We start from the raw sequence: 20,024 nt of genomic DNA, 5'->3' as shown, positions 1-20,024 counted from the left end.
GGGGGGGGTTGAAAAGAAGAAAAAGCAAGCGCAAACAGAGAAAAAAAATGCTTTCCCGCTCTCTGGTATTTTTTCAAAATCATTTGACAGTTTCATGTAAAATCATCAACACAGCTCTTACTCTACAATCGGCCAAAGTTTTAACTGAATACCGCCAATTTACATAACAGGGAATTTTTGATGATTAATAATAATTGATTGTTAAAAACTTGCAGGTAGTTAACGCCAACTATAATTCACATTGTATGCCATATTTTTGACCAGTACTTGCATCAAGACTCCAACTAATCTAACATCACACATCCCTTTCCCTGTCATTACTCGCATAAACATTAATCCAAACTCATTGTAGCATCCATCCTTTCTTCCCTTCCTCACACCCCCTTGCCATTCTCTTACCTCAATCGATGAGAGGGAATCGCACGCATAGTCATTGTAGACTAACCCAGTTCAAATCTATTTATTAGCCTGTTTGGATTACTTGAGAAGAAATGTATTTATCTTCCATCTCCAGAAAATGGGACATATCACAGACATGAGAAAAAAATCCTGTTCTATTATAAATCGACTTTTTTTATCCCGCACTGATCCAGATTCCACCGCACACGTCTGCCAGTCCAATCTAAGCCGGTACAACACAGACCAACTGGGACCATACTGAGGATCACAGAGGCACCCTGTTCCAGGAATACTTGCAATGCATAGAGGTCAATCTGCAAATGTTTCGTGACTGTGAAAAATCTATCTGCAGAAACGAGGCTGTACCGATCATACCATTCAGAGAAACAAGAGGAGGGGAGACAAAAGACAGATGCAACCAATGGAAAAAGGAGAGAAGGAGAACAGGCACACATGGTTTTAGTCTAGACCCCCAAATGTACCTCCGCACTCGTACTCGTTAGCTCAGTTCATCTGAACCCGAGGGGGTTGACGGTGAACACACACACACACACACACACACTTTTCCGTCTTCCGTAACCTGACCCTTAAAACACTAATCAAGAGTCCCCCTTAACTCATATAACACACGCACACAGTTCTACACATCTTATTCTCCAAGGAGGCGACCATGAAAGGCGGGAAACCTCCACTTTGCAGCTTCACACATTTTTTTCATTAACTCACTCTATTCTTTCTTTGTTGCCCCCCTCCCATCCCCGCCCACAGTCAGTGTTTCATATAATGAACACAATGGGACATATTTGTGTCTCTGAGTTTTCAACTGTCTGCCTCCTGTCATATTTCAACCTTTCAACGTTTCTGTCATTTACATCGTTCTTGGTCTGTCAGTTTTCCCACAGTCCTTTCTTCAAATCATTCTAAGATAACTGATGAAAGTAGCGGTGAGAAATGTTGATCGGCACATACTTTTCGGTTTTCAAGCTGAACACAATCTACGCTTCAGTCAGAAACACACACCACTTCAGACTTCTTTTTTGTTTCTGCTACTTGCATTAATATCCACAGACACAAACAACACTAGCTGGGGACACGTACCTGGAGACATTGTCAGGTGAACAAGCAGAGATGCTGGTTTCAATGGAGTCGCTACTATCCACACTCATTGTGTCAAAGGCCTGGTTGTCAGGGTACCCAAAGGCATCGAGGTAGATGTTGGTCTGGGAAGCTGCTCGGGAGCCAGTCTGACCTGGAAACACACAGAAGAGAAAACAACTTCAGTAAAGACTAGCACTGCTTATTCTTCTTCTGCATGGACGCTCACTTGTGTTGTACCTGTCTGTGTCACTCCATCTGGGCCATCAGATTGCCCAGATGGCTTTGATGTAGGATTGCAATGCCCCGCCACTGTGAGATGCTCTTATACGTTCAGTGAAAAACAAATCCACACCTTATTGGTGTAACTAGTCTTGTTAAATATGTGTCCAAATAGAAGCTCTCACAAAAAACATCTACAACACGAGTACAACAGAGTTCTAAACGTAGTTTCGGCAGTCGAACGAGGTCTGAGAAGAAAATGAGATGTCCTCAGAAGCTGAAAGAGGAATGTTTGCAAAATTATGTTGCAGATACTTAAAAGAGAGACTAACTCTACCCTGTGGGTACAGGAAGAAACAGAAAAAAAACCTGATACCATCTGCCCCATGTAGCAGTCCCACCCATCTGATGAGCCAGATCAAGGGACCAAAGGGACTGAGGGACCAGATGCACATGCCAATTTTTTTGGATATCTACTTTGTAAACGTGCAGCTATGAATGTCATCTTTGAAAGATCAAAACTTATCTTTCATTTAAAACCTAACATGGAAAATGGGCACGGTGTCCTTGAGGTAACAGACCGTCCTTAATTTTTCAGCAGCTAAATCTGCTATCAAAACCACATGTCATCAAACACCCAAACAGAGGGCAAAAGGATTATACTCTGTAGAGTGAACAGCAGATTGTCTTAATGATGGGAAATGGCTGGTTAACATTTGAGGTAGGATGTTGACTGTTGAGAAATCTACTTCTAAGCAGTTATAAACTAACATATCAATTTTCAAAAATGTTCGTACTCAGACCAGAACCTCTGCTGAATACTCACAGAAACAACACTCTACACCACATTTTCATTTCTGCACTTTCCCCTCTGAGAGATAAAAAAATAAGAAAGTTTGTAATCCAACAAAACACAATGAGGTGCACACCCACACACTAAACCTCTAATAAGGAAAAATGTTACAATATAAGGTGTATTTTCATGCGAGTGCTTGTGCGAGTGAAGGAGACGCAAATAAGAGAGCAAACAGACAGACACAGATAGCCTTTGTAAGTGAAGTTACGGTACATGTATCTCCATGTATTTGTTTACCAACATGTACTGTCTTTATCCTTATATATGGTTTCTAAGTGTGTTTGTTCATGTGTGAGCAGATGGGTGTTGTGCATGTCAGTGTGTGTACCTTTATGCAGACGTCGAGATTCAGTTTCCTTGTTGGATAAGGAGAGAATTCTTGGAAGAATGCTGCCACAACTTGTGCTCTGTACCAGGGGCTGATGGGACTATAAACAACCAAGAAGAAACATTTTTACTTCCTTGTTTTAGTAATTCAAACAAACCTGGCATCTTCAAAATTACACAATACAAATGAATGTTGAATTTGGGAAAATAATATATAGATAGACCAATGATGGACATTAAATGATTTGCACTGATTTCCAATATTTACATCTACGTGTGTGCACCTTGTTAGGGAAGCTGCGTCCCAGCGTTGCACACGTGAACTGGGGGTTCATGGTGGGTGTGGTTTTCTTCCTGGGTAATGTGTCACTTAGATGGGAGCCGCCTTCTCTGTCAGACCTCTTCCTCTCCTCCAGCAAACGGAAATGCTGATCAAACACACATACACACACACCCCAACAGAGGGTAGGGGATGTAAATTACATTGTTAATTGATTATCAACTAACTATCTTAGTCAAATTGATTAATTTGTCAAAATGATCCAATTTCATATTAGGTCATAACATGACATTGTCCCACTCTTTTTAAAAGAAAATGTAATGACTTAAAAGTATTAAATATTATAAAAAAATACACTGTGGCAAAACACATCCGTACTGATTAATTTGCCTTTTCATTTAGATTGATACAATCTAAATGCGATTAAAAATCTTGATCAACATTGTTAATTGTGCACTACAACTGCATTTACCTGAACATTGACCAATTATTTATTAAAATCAACATTAATCAATCAAAGTCATTTTGTAAAATGTGAATCTGGTTTCTACACAATGTGTTTGCCACATAAAACCAGACAAACACACAGTTGCAGATACGCAAACACAAACATATACACAAACACACATTACCTGCCTGTGTCGGTGTTTTTTGACAGGAAGGGGAGGCGGGGGAGAGTCAGGGAGGGGAGAGGGGTCGCGATATGACACCATGTTCTCTGGCCAATGCACAGAGGGTGTTTTGGGGAGGGGGCGGGAATTCAGATGGGAGGAGGAAGAAGAGGAGGAAGAAGAGTGACAGTCGGAGGGTGAGGAAGAATGACAGAGCTTTAAAAAGAAGAGAGGAAAATTGTCAGAAATCTGAAATAGTGGAAAAGAAGGAGAGAAATTATGGGGAAAAATAACCACACCCTTAAACACACACGCGCTTTACATCAAATCTGGGTGCTAAACTACACACGCAAGCCCTTGACACCACTGCACACACCTCATCCTCCTGTGGTTTAGGGAGGTCGCCGTCAGGGGAGGGGTTTGCCTCGGACACAGGAGAGACAGTGGCCAGAGTGGGGGTAGGGGCGGGTTTAGGATCCCCCCCAAGCTGTGAGTAAAGCTCATTGATTTCACTGACTGTGACATAGCCCTGGAAAATGTCATGTGGAGAAATGGGGGAGAGAGAAGGGGTGAGGCATAGCATGATGTGAGTATTAAGATGTTGCCAATTAGTTGTTAGAATGAGGCAGAATTTGCTGTCGATTTTAAAAGTTTTGAAGGAAAAATAGAACAAAAAGTCTTGTCACTTAGAAACAAGGGGCTTAGACACTGTACTGTTAACATTTACTGAGTGGAGTACACAAGACAAAAACATTCTTACAAGATTATTGCATTATTAATATATGTCAGTATAAGCTGTGCATAGAATTCAAGAAATAAGCTCAAATCTGCTCAAAACTGGCAGAAAAACTGAAATGGGAAAAAGAAGCAACCAGAGGGAGAGGAGGAATGAAGGACAGGAAGGAAGAATGACATGGATTTAAACAAACTATCTGGACAAAGAGGGAAACAGAAAGGGATATATTAGTAAAACAAAAGTACCTCAGTATTCTTGAGAAAAATAGAGGGAAGGAAGGATGAGAGGGAACACAAGTTGACTGGAGGAGGAGAAATTGGGGCAGAAGTGGAGTGACTGCAACGGTCACTAAAAGACTGACACACATCAGCCAGAGAGGCTGTGTCCTAGCAAGCAGAGAAGGAAACCCCAACGATTAAAAAGCCATGTCCGCCTTAAGAGTCTTAATGAGTTCAAAGACGAGGACAGTTCTAATTTTCTTGTCTGACAGCTGTCAAACCTACCTCTCTTAGAGTGAAACCCCGGCCACCAGTGAGGTCAGCATATTTTCTTTCCAACCTGGTGAGGTTTTCTTTCTCCTAACAGACAGAATAAGGAACAAAGGAAATAGAAGGCAACGTTAAAAACAAAACAAACCTCTTCTTGATGGGTTTATATTTCCATTCATACACAAGGAACATGGACATTCTCGTACCCTTTGCAGCATTGCTTCGAGGTTGCTCCTCTCCTTCAAGAAGCTCTCCTTCTCTCTCTGAGCCTGATGGGTAATCTGTACTGCCTGCTTTTTCAGAGTTAACAGTCGCTCCTGAAGGAAAAGCAAAACAAGCTTGATACGTGTTTCAAGCTCGCATGACACTAATGCCCAAGCTACTAAATGAAATAAGTTTGCATGCCTTTAAACCATTAAAAACAGAGATTCAACTCAAGCAGCAGAACAAATAGGGATTTTTCACCATGAACCAGTACTTCTTAGAAAAGGCTGCACATATTTTTTTTTAAATCATAATATAACAATGTAATATTGTACTGTTTACATTTTCCCCCAAACAGATAGCTGTTACCTTGCGAGTGACAGTGCTCCGCTGGTAGTCTGCGATATCCCGGAGAAGCCGCTGCGTATGGGTCTCCTTCTCCTCGTCCTGCCTGCTCTCGCTCTCCAGCTGCTGGAACTCCAGGTCCTCAAAACGCTTCGTCTCCGCCTCGAGCACCTCACAGTCCTGACACAAACACACACAAGAAATAATGCACAGGTAAACAGGCGGGTCAAAAAAAGCATTTATACAGGACAAAAGTAGCTGCACATCCTTATATAGTACATACACTCGAGAAAACATGCAAGATGCAGATGAACGTAAACAAAAAACTACCTGTAAACAAGACCAAAGGACATGTACTCACAAAATACACAGGGGATGTTTGGCAGTTAAATGCGTGCAAATACATCAGTGTAATAAAATGCTTAACACTTGACTGATTGATCCTTTATCAATCAATTAACTAAACAAACAATTCAAATAAATGATCTAATAGATCCTGTGTTCATGCAGGTGTTCATAAACAACCTGACATGGAAAAAACTGAAGCTAATGTGAAAATTGCTTACCATATTGATTGTTATCAAACTGCTTTGAGATAAACAGAAATATGCACGAAATTATGTATCAAAAAATCACTTTTTCATCCAACAATACACTGACAAAGACAAAGCAAACCACACACACAGATCCCTGATGGTTCAACAGTCATGCAGACTAGTGCACCAAAGCATAACCAGTGTATGTGTAAACATGCATAATGTTGCATCCTTTAAGCATTCCCCCAAATACAGATGATGTGGGAAGGAAGGGCAAATTAGCAAAGGAAAGAAAATGTGTGCATGTTCACATGCACGTCCAAGTATGCGAGGATCACGTGTATCTGTCTATGTGAGTCTGTTCATGTTTACACCTATCCAAATACCCGTTTTGAGGGTCAAAGTGCATATGTGCACATATATCTGCTTTTGTTCTGGCTCTCTTCTATCAGTGTATGCATGCACGGCTATTGCATGTTGAGTGTTCTTACTTCTCCGCTCGTCTATGTGTTCTATTTGGTCTGTATGGATGGATCCATTGGTTTACACACTCATGTACATATTTTCCTGTGCGTGTGTTTGTGAGGTGTGTGTGTGTGTATGTGTGTGTGTGTGTGTGTGTGTACTGACCCTGGCCAACTGCTCCTGCAGGGGCTCCTTGGTGGCCTCAGGGCAGCTGTCCAGCTGGGAGCGCTGCTCACATACAATCTGAGCCAACCTCTCTACTCTGCCCCTTTCTGCCTGCAGCAACTCGCATGCCTGACATACACACACACACACACACACACACACACACACACGTACATACATGCCCGCACAAACACACATTCACGCATGTACACATTTGTTAATGTGTACATATACACAAAGAGACACACATGCACACGCACACACACAGGACAGAGAGAGGATGGCAGCGTTAGTGGGACTGGGGAGCCACAGTTAGTCACTACGGCGACCATGTTGGCAAGATTAGCCTAGAGGGACGTAGGGAGGGAAAGCTGGAGAAAAAAATCAACAAAAGGGATGGAGAACTGGGGTGGGAATTGAGTAGAAATGAAGGCATGAAGGTAGTAGGAACAGCGTCATGAGTTCTATCTCTCCCACATTTATTTGTCTGTTTGTTTGAATGGAAATGATTGAGGGAATGGGTAAGAAGAAGGAATGGCTCAGCAGATGTAATGGTCCTCTCATTAAGTACCACAACATATACAGGCGTCCAAAATCAAGCACTCAACTTCACTTACTCTTCAACAGAAGTTCAACAATACTTATCTATCTCATCGTTCAGTCTCTCTCTGCCTCAGTATAACCATGTGATTTTATCCTGTACAATATCTACCGACTGTGGAGTCCATGGAAATTTCAAAATCAGGCTAGGACTCAATCCAACAGAGGTGCACACAAACACACACAACAAATTCAATCTGCTTATCCACCTACACATCCCACTCTGTCAATGATCATTTATTGGTATACATGTAGACACACACGCACACACACATACACACACACACACACCCAGGACTGTCACACAGGAGTGTGTGTAAGATAGGATCACTTGGTGACCGCTCTTCCCTGGGCTGCATTAACACATATATATTTGGACCAGAGATAGCATGAGGGGGATAAACACCTACCAGTTAGTCACATGACCCCTAAATGTACAAGGTCTCAGATGAGCGTATGTATTTTCTATCCCGCACGCACATAGACACCTTGGGAAGGGAAATACGTGTCTGGTTGAAATCCAAGTTTAGTGTACACATTTCAAGATGATATAGTAAGAAAAAACATTTTTTTACATTAGTTACAGTACTTGCCCTATACTAATGTCGCTTTCCAGACCCTCAGCAAAGACATTCAAACAATTTGCTGAAGATGTATCATTGAACACTTTAGTATGTGGAGTAATGCTCTCTGCATTTCAACTGTCCTCTCATCTCTCATGGGCTCTTGTTCTGCGTCAGCCGTTATAAATTTCCCAGAAGTTTCCCTCGCGCTCACATTGTTTTACAATGAAGCGTAGCCTGTTAAATACCTTTTCTTTTTCCTGCTGGGACTTGGTCTCCAGGTCAGCCATCTTGTTGTGAAGTCCTTCTAGAGCATCTTTTTCCTGCTGTAGGGCAGCTACCTCCGACTCCATCTCAGCCTCCACCAGAGCTTGCTCAACTTCCACCTTGGATAAAAACACACCAATAAGTAAGCCATTTGTAGTGATTGTGGTCTCTTTTGTGAGTTCTTTTTCTGAACAGAAGAGATTTTAAATCCCTAATTTATACTTACTTTATTAAATACTTTGCATAACACTACCTAATAATGTGTTACTGAACTGAAAATAAGTAGAATTCTTCACTTCTCTTTAAAAATAAGACGTCTAGATTAACATTAAACAATGAATTGTTAAAACGGCAACATTTTTGCGGCTGTGTCTGTCTGTCCAAAACACTATCGTCCCTCTCTTTGTCTTCTCTTTGTCTTCTCTTTACCTCTCGGGCAGATTCGTCCATTTGGTTGTCCAGCTCTTTGATCTTTTGTTCCAGCTCCTCCATGTTGTTCAGCACCTGGATCCTCTCCTCTTCCACTCGCCTCACTTCCTCCTCTGAAGGCCTCACCTCCTGTCCACGGCGACGAGCTGCATCATCTAGAGCCTGATAACAACATCATCAACAGTCTCACAGATTGAACCATTGTTCTTCTTAATATTGGGGATTCCTGGTAAGTAGTTGTAATACTAATCACTGACACCACCAGTTCAATAATGTGGTGGCATGAAGTGAAAATATGTGTACCAACAGTACTTGTAATTTTACCATATTCAATGAAAAAAACATTAAATCTTGTATTAAAGCTAAATAATAGCATTGACAGTGCTTAAAACTGTTGTGGTGAAAATTTATGCTCTTTTACAGCAGAAAAATGTGAGCAGATACAAGCACACATACACCCACAAACACCAGCTGTCAATTTTAAATGGTAACACTTAGCCTACTCTAATCTAATGAATGGGCTGTAAATATCTCCCATCTGTGTATGTGAGGGATGTGTATGTTGATACTTTCCAAGTATTAAGAGGAGTGATCCTTGTCACTCTCATGTTTTCCAGAAAGAACAGGGAGCATAAACCCACATTAATCCTTATTAACCTTTGAAGAAGCAATGTCAAAGGTGCTACTTTAGCAGTCTTGTGCTCTTTTCATACAGGAGATGTGTATGATGCTGAATGTACATTCAACATGCATTTGAACCACTCAAAACAGACTGTTGTTAGGGGATAATCTCTATTCACAGGGACTCCAGTCGGCAACGGTAGATCCATACACGTTACTGCTTAACCATAGAATTGACAATATAAAAAGTTTAACTTCTCTCTTATTCACCAATTTCTGCACTCCTAGGTCTCTCTCTTGCTTTTTAATGAGTCAGGTGGTATGTTGAAATTTCGTTAATCAATCAATGACATTAAATTACATTCCCAACCCTAAATGAAACGCCTGTTCAGAAGTGCATGTGCAGCATATTCAGTCCTTGTCAGGATGAGGACCATGGTGCTGGTGTGAGAAGGTTATTGTTGAAGGTGGGTGATGAGTTGACACTCTACACACTACACATTCATTCATTCATTAAAAAAATATTTAAAAAAATAAAAGACTCAGTGTTTTATACATCTCTGTGCATTTAGTCTGAAAATAACAAACCCATCTCCATGCTCCATGTGCACAAATCTCTTGTACCTCATTGGTCCTCTGTGTGCGTGGAGAAGGTGAGGGGGCGAAGCTTCGCAGGCTGATAGCGGGGGATTCTGCCCGACTGTCTCGGTGGCCGCTGCTGCGCCTCCGTCGTACCTGTAGATCATCATCATAGTAACCATTCTCTGATCCAGGGAAGGCCATGTGTCCATTCCCTGTCGTTCCATTAACAGCTGAAGAGTCCGAAAAGACAGATCGGCAGTCGTCATCGTTGTCGTTCAGTTGAAGCTTCTCAAGCTCCTGGTTAATCTTTTGAAGATCTGCCACGGCTGAGATGGGACTTGTAGCTGTGCCACCTCCATCTCTCTCAGGCCGGCCCAGCTCTGAACACAGAGACAAGATGGTCTCTAGTCGCTGACGCTCCTGCAATGAGCACACACACATATGAGTTAAAGTATGTGCAAATGCAGCGGTGTTAACTCAATATTAATGTTCTTTATGGTGCCGTCCAGGGTAGGTTTTTAAAAGGGTGTAATTATAAGTGGACATGCCTGAATTTAAGTTGTTTAGTTTTTGTTGTTAGCAGGTTTTGATAACTGTACCCTCGTGGTGGCAACCTTAAGTCCCCACCATTTTAGTCTAGTCAAGTCAGTCCACTGCCTCTTAGACACAGCATAGTGTGTTGAGGTGTTACACAAATACAGTATAATATTATTAAATAACACACACTTTTATAAGTAGCACTGAATATTACATTAAAAGGGGAGATATATCAAACAGTGGAGTCATTTCAGACCTTACATACATTTAAGTTATTTTTTTATATATATTTCTATTAAAGTCAGATATTAACTATTCAAAACCAGTAAACACAGTTTGTACGTTTTTATACTGATTCTGAAATTGCATTTCTTCATATGCATGCATTGCGTTTTCAAAAGAGTCACAACAGCTCAGCTGATATTTTTTCTTTCCATCATAAAATCAAGTTTCCAGTGTTCAGGTTACCTGGGGAAGCATCGCAGAAGTCCTTAGTTAAAATGTCCTCATTTAGTCCAAAATACACTCCATCGTACCTTGTATGTGATTTACATATCCCAGTTTAGTATATCATTTGCATACTCTTGCAAGAATATTTCCTCTCATTGGGAATCCGTGGAGCAAGAGCTACTCTTTGCACAGTTCTGCCTACCCGGCTATATGGGGATCTACAGAGTCTGCACAGAGTCAAAATACCCCCTCGTAGGTTCAGCAGTGGCTTTTCTGTAGGGAGAAGCATGTAAGCTAGTGTAAGTAAAATTAGAAACGGAAAGAAGGGGGTTAGAAAAAAAGACTGGGACAGAGGTGTGTTTATGTGTTTGTGTGTGTGTGAGTGAGAAAGAGAGAGAGTAAGCTAATGAGAAGGGGGACAGCTGTCAACGATGATCGAAAACGTGCACGAGCACAGGCCATGACTCCAAACACAGGAATGTGTCTGTGTGTACTGACACTAGGAAACAAGACACTTTCCAGGGAATTGTCCTCTAGGAAGGAATCTGAACCAGGTGAAGTGTGGACTATGAAAGTCTTGAGACAGTCATCTGCCTGTTTAGAAAGGCTGAAGAGAGGTACACTATTTGGGAAAAGAAATATAGCACTATATGGACAATATATTTCTTAGTATTTCACCTATTATTTTAGAAAGGAAATATAACGTAATGTATTCAAATCAATATCAATAATTAATCACTATACAAATTGTTTACCAGTGAAATGATCTTTTGTATATATGTGCAATGCACACAAAAAAGCTAACACATCCCATTTATAGTGTGTAATGTGAACCAGGAGCTGCGACAAAACAAGCCAGTGTCAGTTTGTCACCTTGTTCTATTCTAATGGACACAAGCCTCTGTGGAGCCCTTACAGTAATCAGCTGTCAACTAGAGAGAGACAGATGGAGAGAAATGGAGAGAACAAGGGCAGTATAGAAGAAAAGATGGGGTGAAAAAAGACAGAAATCCAAAGACAAGAAAATAGTGCAAGGAAATAGAAAGAGAGGAAATAAGTGGGGAAATATGAGCTGCTGTGGACACAGTGGACAAAAAGAGGAGCACTGGAATCAAAGTATTCTAGAATCTCTATCCCGCTGTGCTTTTTTGGCAAAATAAAAAGCATCAAGTCTTTTCTAATGATCATGGCAAATGTTTACCTTGCCTCTCTCTTTCTCCCACTCTGCCTTCCTTTCTTCTTCATGATTACTTTTCGGTGCTCTCTTAGAAAAGCAACCATTACAGTTCTCTTATTAATACTGTAAATTACAAACTATTTACACTAACAAGAAACACAAATTTGCAAAATGCCTACTTGTAAATATGGATTGACAGAATATAATAACCCAAACTTAACCAAACCTCACCAAATGCATTTAAGATGTCCTTCCTAAATGACAAAATGGGTAATCATGTTAACTATTGTTTTTGTGTTTCTCTTCCTTTTGTTGCAGGTAACGTCCCCAAATAGCCGTTAATCACATAACCTAATAACGTCTAAGCATGGCTAGAATGCAGATTTCCTTTACTACCAATAGAGGGCAGACAAAGTTAAGACAATGCTTTTCAGAGCTTGAGCCTTGGATTGCTAGAAGCTCCTTACAATGCCCAGCTAAAAGCAGTTCATCGTTTTATTATTATTATTCAGAGCTATTATTAAAAACATATAAAAAATAATACTCATTGTGACAGTTACTACCTCATCCTCATTCTATATGCCTATAACAGGAGGCTGCAATCTTTTACATCATGGCACAAAAAAAAAGAATTGGATATAAATCGAACTACAAATGCAACACTGCTGGGGTTATATAAATGTTCCATCTTGATATGGGCCAAAGAACAAATTGGCTCTCTAATCAGAGCAGAGAGGGGCTGGTCCACAATATTCCATCTTGCAAATATGGATATATTACCATCCAAAATATCTGAAGGCCAGCTAAAAAGCTTGTGAAACAGTTAATTTCTCACAGTAAAGAGGCATTTAAGCTATTTAAGAATATGGTTGTGTGAAAGAGAGAGACAAATAAAGAGAGGAGGATAGTGGGATAATGAGTCCAGCGGTCATTATATGTTGAGCATCTGTGTGTTTATCCACCTGCTACACTACAGCTACACTATAACTCTGCTCTCTAATCTTCTTGGTTTCTCTAACCCACATTTGACTGATGTGTTCTGTGGCTCTTCAGTGGTCCGAACCACACTGGGCGGACCTCCAGCTGACTGACATAAACACGCACCATACATACACAACGCGCACACAGCACAGGCTTAAGAATAGTGCTGTTAGTATGGGCTAACTGCCAGCATATGGTGAACCTCACTTTAAGTATGTGTGTATGTGTGTGTGTGTGTGTGTGTGTGTGTGTGTGTGTGTGTGTGTGTGTGTGTGTTAAGCTCCCTGGGAGAGTATGTTTGAGAGGACAAGGAGGAGGTTAGAGTAAAGGGACGCATTCCTTAAGTCATTCCATTTCTTGCAAGTCTTTGTTTGATTGCATGCAGAACATTAGCAATCTTCCACTGCAAATTTAAACGTGTAACCATGTCTTCTTCCAGCAATCTTAACAGCAATAACATTTGTCATCTGCCCAACAGTCTGCCTATCGGTAAGCTTAAGTAATTTACACATTACACCACAGGATGCGGTCTCTACCACAGGTTTTGCCTACATATCTATATAGTGTTATTTGATCTGAATGACAATATGTTGCCATAACTTAAATTGGCAGATGCTAGGGATGTGAGGTAACGGTCATGTCCTCTGTTTAAACAGAGAAACCCACATGTGCAATCACACTTAAACTCACCAGTCTCTCCACCTCCTGCTCACGGAGTCTCTCCTCTTTTTGCCGATGGTGGTAGTCGGTCAGTTCCTCCTTCCCACTTAATGAGCTGATACTCCCCCTTCTTTCCCTGAAACCCCCTGGTGGGGTCACTCCTGCCTTTCCAAAGGACTGCCTCCTCTCGCCCAGCCCCATCCCAGATTCCAGCCCGGCCTTCCCAAATGAAGACCTCCGCTCTCCAAGTCCAAGCCCTGGGGTACTTGTGAGTTCTAGGCCTACCCCTTGCCTCTCCCTCTCCCCCAAATACAGCTCCATTCCTGGAGAGACTGCATGGCTAGCCAGCCGCTCCACTTCTGGAGGGCTGGAACTTGTGGAGCTAATGGAGCCCACAGAGCTAGTGGAGGTCAGGCTAAGTTTCTTGGCTACACGAGGAGAAGAGGAGCCCCCCGCCTTCGACGGAATGGTCACATCAGGTGGTGCGATTGTGGAAGAGATGGTGGAGGGCAAGTTCTTAGGAGAGGAAAGAGAGATAGACACAACACCTTCTCCTTGAGTTGAGAGCTGGATTGGATTCTTGTTGGAGGAAAGCTGGCTGGAGTTACTATAGTTGTGGTTGAGGTCAGGGCTGGCATTTTGGCTGTTGTTATAATGGTCTTTGCTATATTTGTAACCTCCAGCAACATCGGATCGCCTTGGAGGCAGTGCTGACAAAGTCAGGGCTCCGTTATTGCTGTCACGGGGAGATGAGGAGGGGCAGAGGCGTGGCAGCGAGCGGCTGTGCCCACCTCCCATCATCCCACTCAGTGAGCCTGCTGAATATTTCCTTGTTCGACTGCTGGGCAATGGCTCTTGGTTGCCATAGCTACGGCGGCCAAGACGGGGACTTGAGGGCATGCTGGCTGCACCTCCTGTTGAAGGAGTGCGGGATGAGGAGGAGGGAGGAAGAGAGAGGAGGAAGCTATTGCTACCATCAACAGACATGGAGGAGCCTCCACCATTCCATGTGGACAATATAGGAGAGGAGCCCAGGTTGTGCAGCCGACGGCTATCGCTAACGCCGAAGTTGTCCTGGTTGCGAGTGATAGAGGTGCGGGAGCCCAGAGAGGAAGATGGATCGGATCGTCGTCCGGGGGAAGGAGGGGGAGCAGATTTCAAAGACATGGGCGGGCGATCTGACCCATAGAAACGCCTTGCCTGTTCCTGATAGGATGATGAGGCTGATGAGGATGTGGCAGGACTTGTGATTGGTGTAGTTGGGGGAGACTAAGACAAAGAATGGCAAAAATATGTATAAAAATACAATTTCACTGCAATATTTAATGCATATAAAATATGAAGAAATATGAAGGTAGATGAAGAAACAGAAACATCCAGATAACATAATGGTGGGGCTTTAGTATATGAGCAGTCCTCCACTCAAGCCTTGAAAATATTGTGTTGCCAGCTGAACACTGTAGCAGAGCTAGAGGATAATGGGTAAGCCCTGGTTAACCATGTTTGGTCTTGTAAACAATGAGTCAACCCTGATTAGTCCTGTTTAGCTCAAGACAAACATCCAGGCTAACCATACAGACACTACAAGCCTTGTTAGAGCATGACATAGAATGCAGAATAAGAAATCATGAAATGGAGCTAAATGATGGCTGACCTGTGTCATGCTGAGATAGGAGGGGTTAGCATTCCCGTTGGCTCTCAGGCTGTTCTCCAAGGCAATCTTCTTGCGCTGCAGGGTGTCCATTAAGTCCCGCAGCTCGGAGGCTGATCGCATACCCCTAGCGCTGCTTGTGCCGCCCACCACCGCATGGCTATAGTCACTGCTAAACTTCAGGTAGTCTGGAGGTGGGAGAGAGATGAAATGGAAAATAAATTAAATGATACACAAAGGTGAACATTCATGGGTAAGAAAAACATGGTGATATGAATGAGGAAGCAGAGAGGAATATGGAGGGAAAGGACAAACAAGAGAAAAGCGATATGACTGGGAAAAGCAATGTAGATGTATGTCGCGATAGAAGGGAGCATGTTTGTGTGTGTGTATATATATATATATATATCTCTCTCTATCTATCTATCAGGGCTGCACAATACTGGAAAAAACTCACATTGCAATATTTTTCTTTTCTGCGATATATATTGCGATATAAAAAAATACAGGAAGTTTCATCAGACTACTTCAGTTGCTGTATTTGAAAATAATTAAGCATCTTAAAAGAATTGATCAACTGATCAAGAATAATATTGGGACTGCTGGTTCACTGTGCATGAAGAGCCTGCTCGTCACTCATTAGTTACAAACTGTGTTGTCAGTTGTATTATTTTTCTCTATTCTTCTGTTATTCTTACATAACTTGCATTTGTTTATTACATATTTATATATTTCTACATCTATTTATGTCAACTGTATGTCTGTCTGCATGTAGCACCTTAACACCAAAGAAGATTCCTTGTATGTGTAAAGCACTACTTGACAATAAAGCTCCTTCTGATTCTGATCCAAGAACCCTTTAATCGGAGTAAATGATCAGACAAACTTCTCTAATAGATTCGACATGGAAAATGAGAAATGTGCGTTGAGGTTGTTGAGTTAATTTGACTTGCTTGACATTGCACATTTCTGCGATGTGACTATTGCGCAAATATATACACACATACATACACACACACACACACACACACACACACACAGATATGATCTCTCTCTCTTTCTCTCTTTCATACACCTGAAGCTGCAGCTATTCATAGATGAGGCCCTTGGCAGAACAAACTCAACCCAAACAATCCACAACTGGCAGCGAACCTCCATCCAATCAGAATAGGAGTCAACTCAAACACACACACAGCATTTGAAAACCCTCTTGCACAAAACCGTCCATTAGATCCAAGACAAACATCTTAACTCTAACTCGAGTTCAGTTCCTCAAAACAGGATTTTGGGAAATGAAAAAGACCACAGAATATTCAGGAATACCCTCAAGAGGCCCCCGCCCTTCCCAAAGCTTTTTATTTAGAGCTGTTTCAGCAGTGAGGGGGTCTTTTTCCAAACCTCAACTGAGTCAGTTTTTACTCCCTTCCTGCTATGCTTACTAGAACTAGCACTAATTCCACGATTCTGTGCAGAATTTGAAAACTCTCCCTAAATATTATCCATCTGTCATCAAAAGTGCAAGCAAAAACACTTTTGGAGAAAGGTAGGTAGGAGAAAGCAATATGTTAGAAACCTGCCCAGTGTTTTGTTAATTCATCCGTGGCTTTATGTGGAAAAGGAGCTATTACAATGTTCAAGCTTAGACCACCCAATGTTTAACTGTCTCACACGCCCACGCACGAAAGCTTTCCTACAACTGTGGCTCTGCCTGAGAGAAACACACAAATGTATACTTTCCATGTGTGACGGGCGTTTATGTGTTAAAGAATTTAAGTGCAAGAATATTCAACTACTGCTGCGTAGTTGAGTTATATTGTAAGAGAAATTAGAGAAGCTAAAAGTGCACGTCATAGCTTAACATAAGCATGTGTGAGAAAATGTCCAACCTTACATGGTGGAGAGAAATGGGGCAGAAAATTACAGACATCATGAGATCCAGAAACACACACACACACACACACACACACACACACGGATAGACACACATACGCAGGGTGTTTGTGTCCATACAAGGGCAGATTTATACTGAAGGCTTGACGTTCATCAGCTCCCTTCTATCGTGACTATTCTATGCCCCGCGCGTTTTGCTTTCTGTACGAGGCTTCTTCACTTGAGCTGCATGTGTCATAGTGTGAGAATTGGCTATCTGGAAGGTAAAAGGTAAAGATTTTGGCTGCCTGTGATAGCAAATTTGCTAGGTGTGTGTGTGTAAGATGCAAGTCATTTCTATGAAAACCTCAGAGAAGCTGGGGGAGAGAGGAGTGCATTCCTTGTGTCCAAAAGTTTAAAGAGCAAGGATTCCACTGATTATTGCGCACACACACACACACACACACACACACACACACACACACACACACCTTGCTCACAGCCCAATCACAGGAGACAGCAGAGCCCAGCTGTATATCATGTCAATGGAGGGGCACCAGATGACGAAAACATTCCAATATGCTTCAAATTTAAGTTTTAGCATGTGTGTGACAGTGAGAGTTTATATTTAGGAAAGACATATGAGAGGGCTGAGAGAAATACCTGCCCCTACCCTACCTTTCAGTCTTTCCAACACACACACACACACACACACACACACACACACACACATATCCCATTCTCACACAGCTGTCTGGGCTGTGTCTACCTGTAACTTTACCCTGAGATCCCTGCTAGGGGATAGGAGCTAATATTTTCACAGGGACAGATGTTACATCAGGAGAATAAGCCGATGAAGAACTACGGGTAGAGAAAATGTGAAAATCAAATAGAATGGATGGAAGAGAGGAAGAAAAGGGAGGGAGGAGGTGGAAGAAGAGATGGTGATGTGGCAGAACAAAGGCACAGAGGAAGAACAAAGACAAAAGGACTGGGATCAAGTGCAGTTCAGGGGTCAGAGAAGGGGTTTCGTTTACCAGACCCCGTGTGTGTGTGTGTGTGTACCTGTGTTGTAGGCTAAAGCGGACACAGGGCTCTTTTGTGGAAGCATGCTCTTCATTCTGCTTGCCTCCTCGGGATGGTTAAACCGGAAGAAATAGGACTTACCCAGACACAGAGAATAACCTGGAGAGAAAACACACAAAGAAATCTTCAATCAGGTACAAGGTAGAATAATGAGAATAGTACAGACTGACTCATGGTGATACTCATCAAAAAGCAACAGCAAGCACGTAACTTTTGACATTCGTCTTAGAGTGGCACAAACATCAGCAACACATTATGTCGCAGAGCACAAAACATACTAGACCATGGTGACACATTAGGCATACATCATACACTGCGCATGAAGAGGAAGCCGTAAGTACAGCTTCAGGTTGGTATGAGCCTAGAATATTTATTCACAGCCTGACACACACTTGCACACGCTCGTGCACAGCAAGCCATTCCAGACCACAGTGTTTGCTCTGGCCATCAATTAGGCTGAGAGGGCCAGGTATTAAACAAGATGTCAGGGTCACAACCTCTGTAATACACACAGCCAGCCACAGCTGTCCAAATACCTCAGAAAGGAAGGGAGAGAGAAAGCAGTGCTGCTGACACACACACATACACACACACACATATAGGGGATCTGATGCAGGGGGAAAAAAAGTTGAAAAAGAAGAGGGAAATGAAATGAGAACATGACACTGATGCACATTTTGAGGAGCGGACAGAAAATCTGATCTTGGAGAGTGACTGGCAAACAAAGCGACCCACTCTCATTTCGTCTGTCTTCTCACATGCACATGCAATCTCCATTCTTTCAACCGCCATCCCTGAGGGTAGAAGGTTCAGATAAGCATTACAGTCAACCCCCACAATGTTAGCATGTGAGCAAAAGGCTAAAAAAAACACCTCCTTAATAGCTCCATAACAGTTACATCAGATTCCTTGGACCTGAAGTCAGACACAACCACTGAGGCAAGAGGGGGATAGCGAGAGGGTGAATGGAAAAAGGCCTAATGGAAAAATGTCCAAATGGTTTTCTGTCTTTTCCCACTTCTCATTCTCATCTCCCTTTTGCCCTTTATTTTCTCAGTCTCAACCTAATTAACGCCCGGTCTCACAAACATCTCCACTGACATGTCATGCTAATGGCCGAATTTTACATTATAATTAAGCTAAAAGAGGTCATCTGTCTAGACATTGCCTTAGAGTGCTTGGAGAGCAGATTGATTATTATTTTTTTGCCTTCAAAGCTGTCATCTCCAAGCACAGGAGGAAACCTGATTGTAGTTTTGAGGCGGAGCTAACACCACACACATGAAAACAGTGTTAAGAAATGTTTAGTCTACACAGCTGGACTTGGGACTTCTCAAATACACACTCACGTAAACACAATCCTGCAGGTTTGGGCGCAAACTGTGAAGAAGTGGCATCATGACAGAGAGATCAAAAGATGTGTGTCTTGTGCGTAAAAGGGAGCGAGAGAGACACACACACACACACACACACACACACACACAAACACAGGTCACCATGAAGGCTAGTGTGAGCATGATCTAATAATATATGTTTCCCATTGCCAGACATGAGTAATGTGTGTGTGCATGTCTTCAACATGTTGTGCATGCTCTGTGTGTGTGTGGGAACATGTCATGTAACAGCGTCTGCCTAATGACTCACAGAAACTCTCAGTATTTAACAGCAAACACACAGGCGTGCACACACGCTCACACACACACACACACACACACACACACACACACACACTGCCAGCAGTCAGCTCTTGTAAAAATCTAATTTCCTACCCTCAACAACCTCGCCATGTGCCACCTTTAAAGTGGAGGGTAAAGTGTGTCGC

The 20,024-nt window shown here is 42.2% G+C and overlaps 1 protein-coding gene across 5 annotated transcripts in view; it reads right to left on the bottom strand.

Moving 5' to 3' along the window:
• phldb2b (pleckstrin homology-like domain, family B, member 2b) overlaps positions 1 to 20,024 on the bottom strand; it is a 45,421-nt gene that overhangs the window by 8,709 nt on the left and 16,688 nt on the right. For 3 of the 5 annotated variants that reach the window (XM_046065153.1, XM_046065179.1, XM_046065186.1), the window contains 14 exons: positions 18,182 to 18,301; positions 15,251 to 15,435; positions 13,627 to 14,865; positions 9,834 to 10,211; positions 8,589 to 8,750; positions 8,141 to 8,278; positions 6,730 to 6,858; positions 5,588 to 5,743; positions 5,221 to 5,331; positions 5,030 to 5,104; positions 4,167 to 4,319; positions 3,184 to 3,327; positions 2,901 to 3,000; positions 1,498 to 1,648 (listed from right to left, as the gene is read on the bottom strand). In XM_046065153.1, coding sequence (XP_045921109.1) covers positions 1,498 to 1,648; positions 2,901 to 3,000; positions 3,184 to 3,327; positions 4,167 to 4,319; positions 5,030 to 5,104; positions 5,221 to 5,331; positions 5,588 to 5,743; positions 6,730 to 6,858; positions 8,141 to 8,278; positions 8,589 to 8,750; positions 9,834 to 10,211; positions 13,627 to 14,865; positions 15,251 to 15,435; positions 18,182 to 18,301 — 3,241 coding nt within the window. The remainder of the gene's footprint in view (positions 1 to 1,497; positions 1,649 to 2,900; positions 3,001 to 3,183; positions 3,328 to 4,166; positions 4,320 to 5,029; positions 5,105 to 5,220; positions 5,332 to 5,587; positions 5,744 to 6,729; positions 6,859 to 8,140; positions 8,279 to 8,588; positions 8,751 to 9,833; positions 10,212 to 13,626; positions 14,866 to 15,250; positions 15,436 to 18,181; positions 18,302 to 20,024) is intronic. The other 2 variants (XM_046065163.1, XM_046065172.1) reach the window with 2 other exon arrangements.

The sequence above is a fragment of the Micropterus dolomieu genome, linkage group LG01, assembly GCF_021292245.1.
Source record: "Micropterus dolomieu isolate WLL.071019.BEF.003 ecotype Adirondacks linkage group LG01, ASM2129224v1, whole genome shotgun sequence".
In the NCBI taxonomy this organism is placed as follows: Eukaryota; Metazoa; Chordata; class Actinopteri; order Centrarchiformes; family Centrarchidae; genus Micropterus; species Micropterus dolomieu.
The sequence above is the reverse complement of the archived record's forward strand: the minus strand, read 5'-3'. Positions and strand labels throughout refer to the sequence as shown.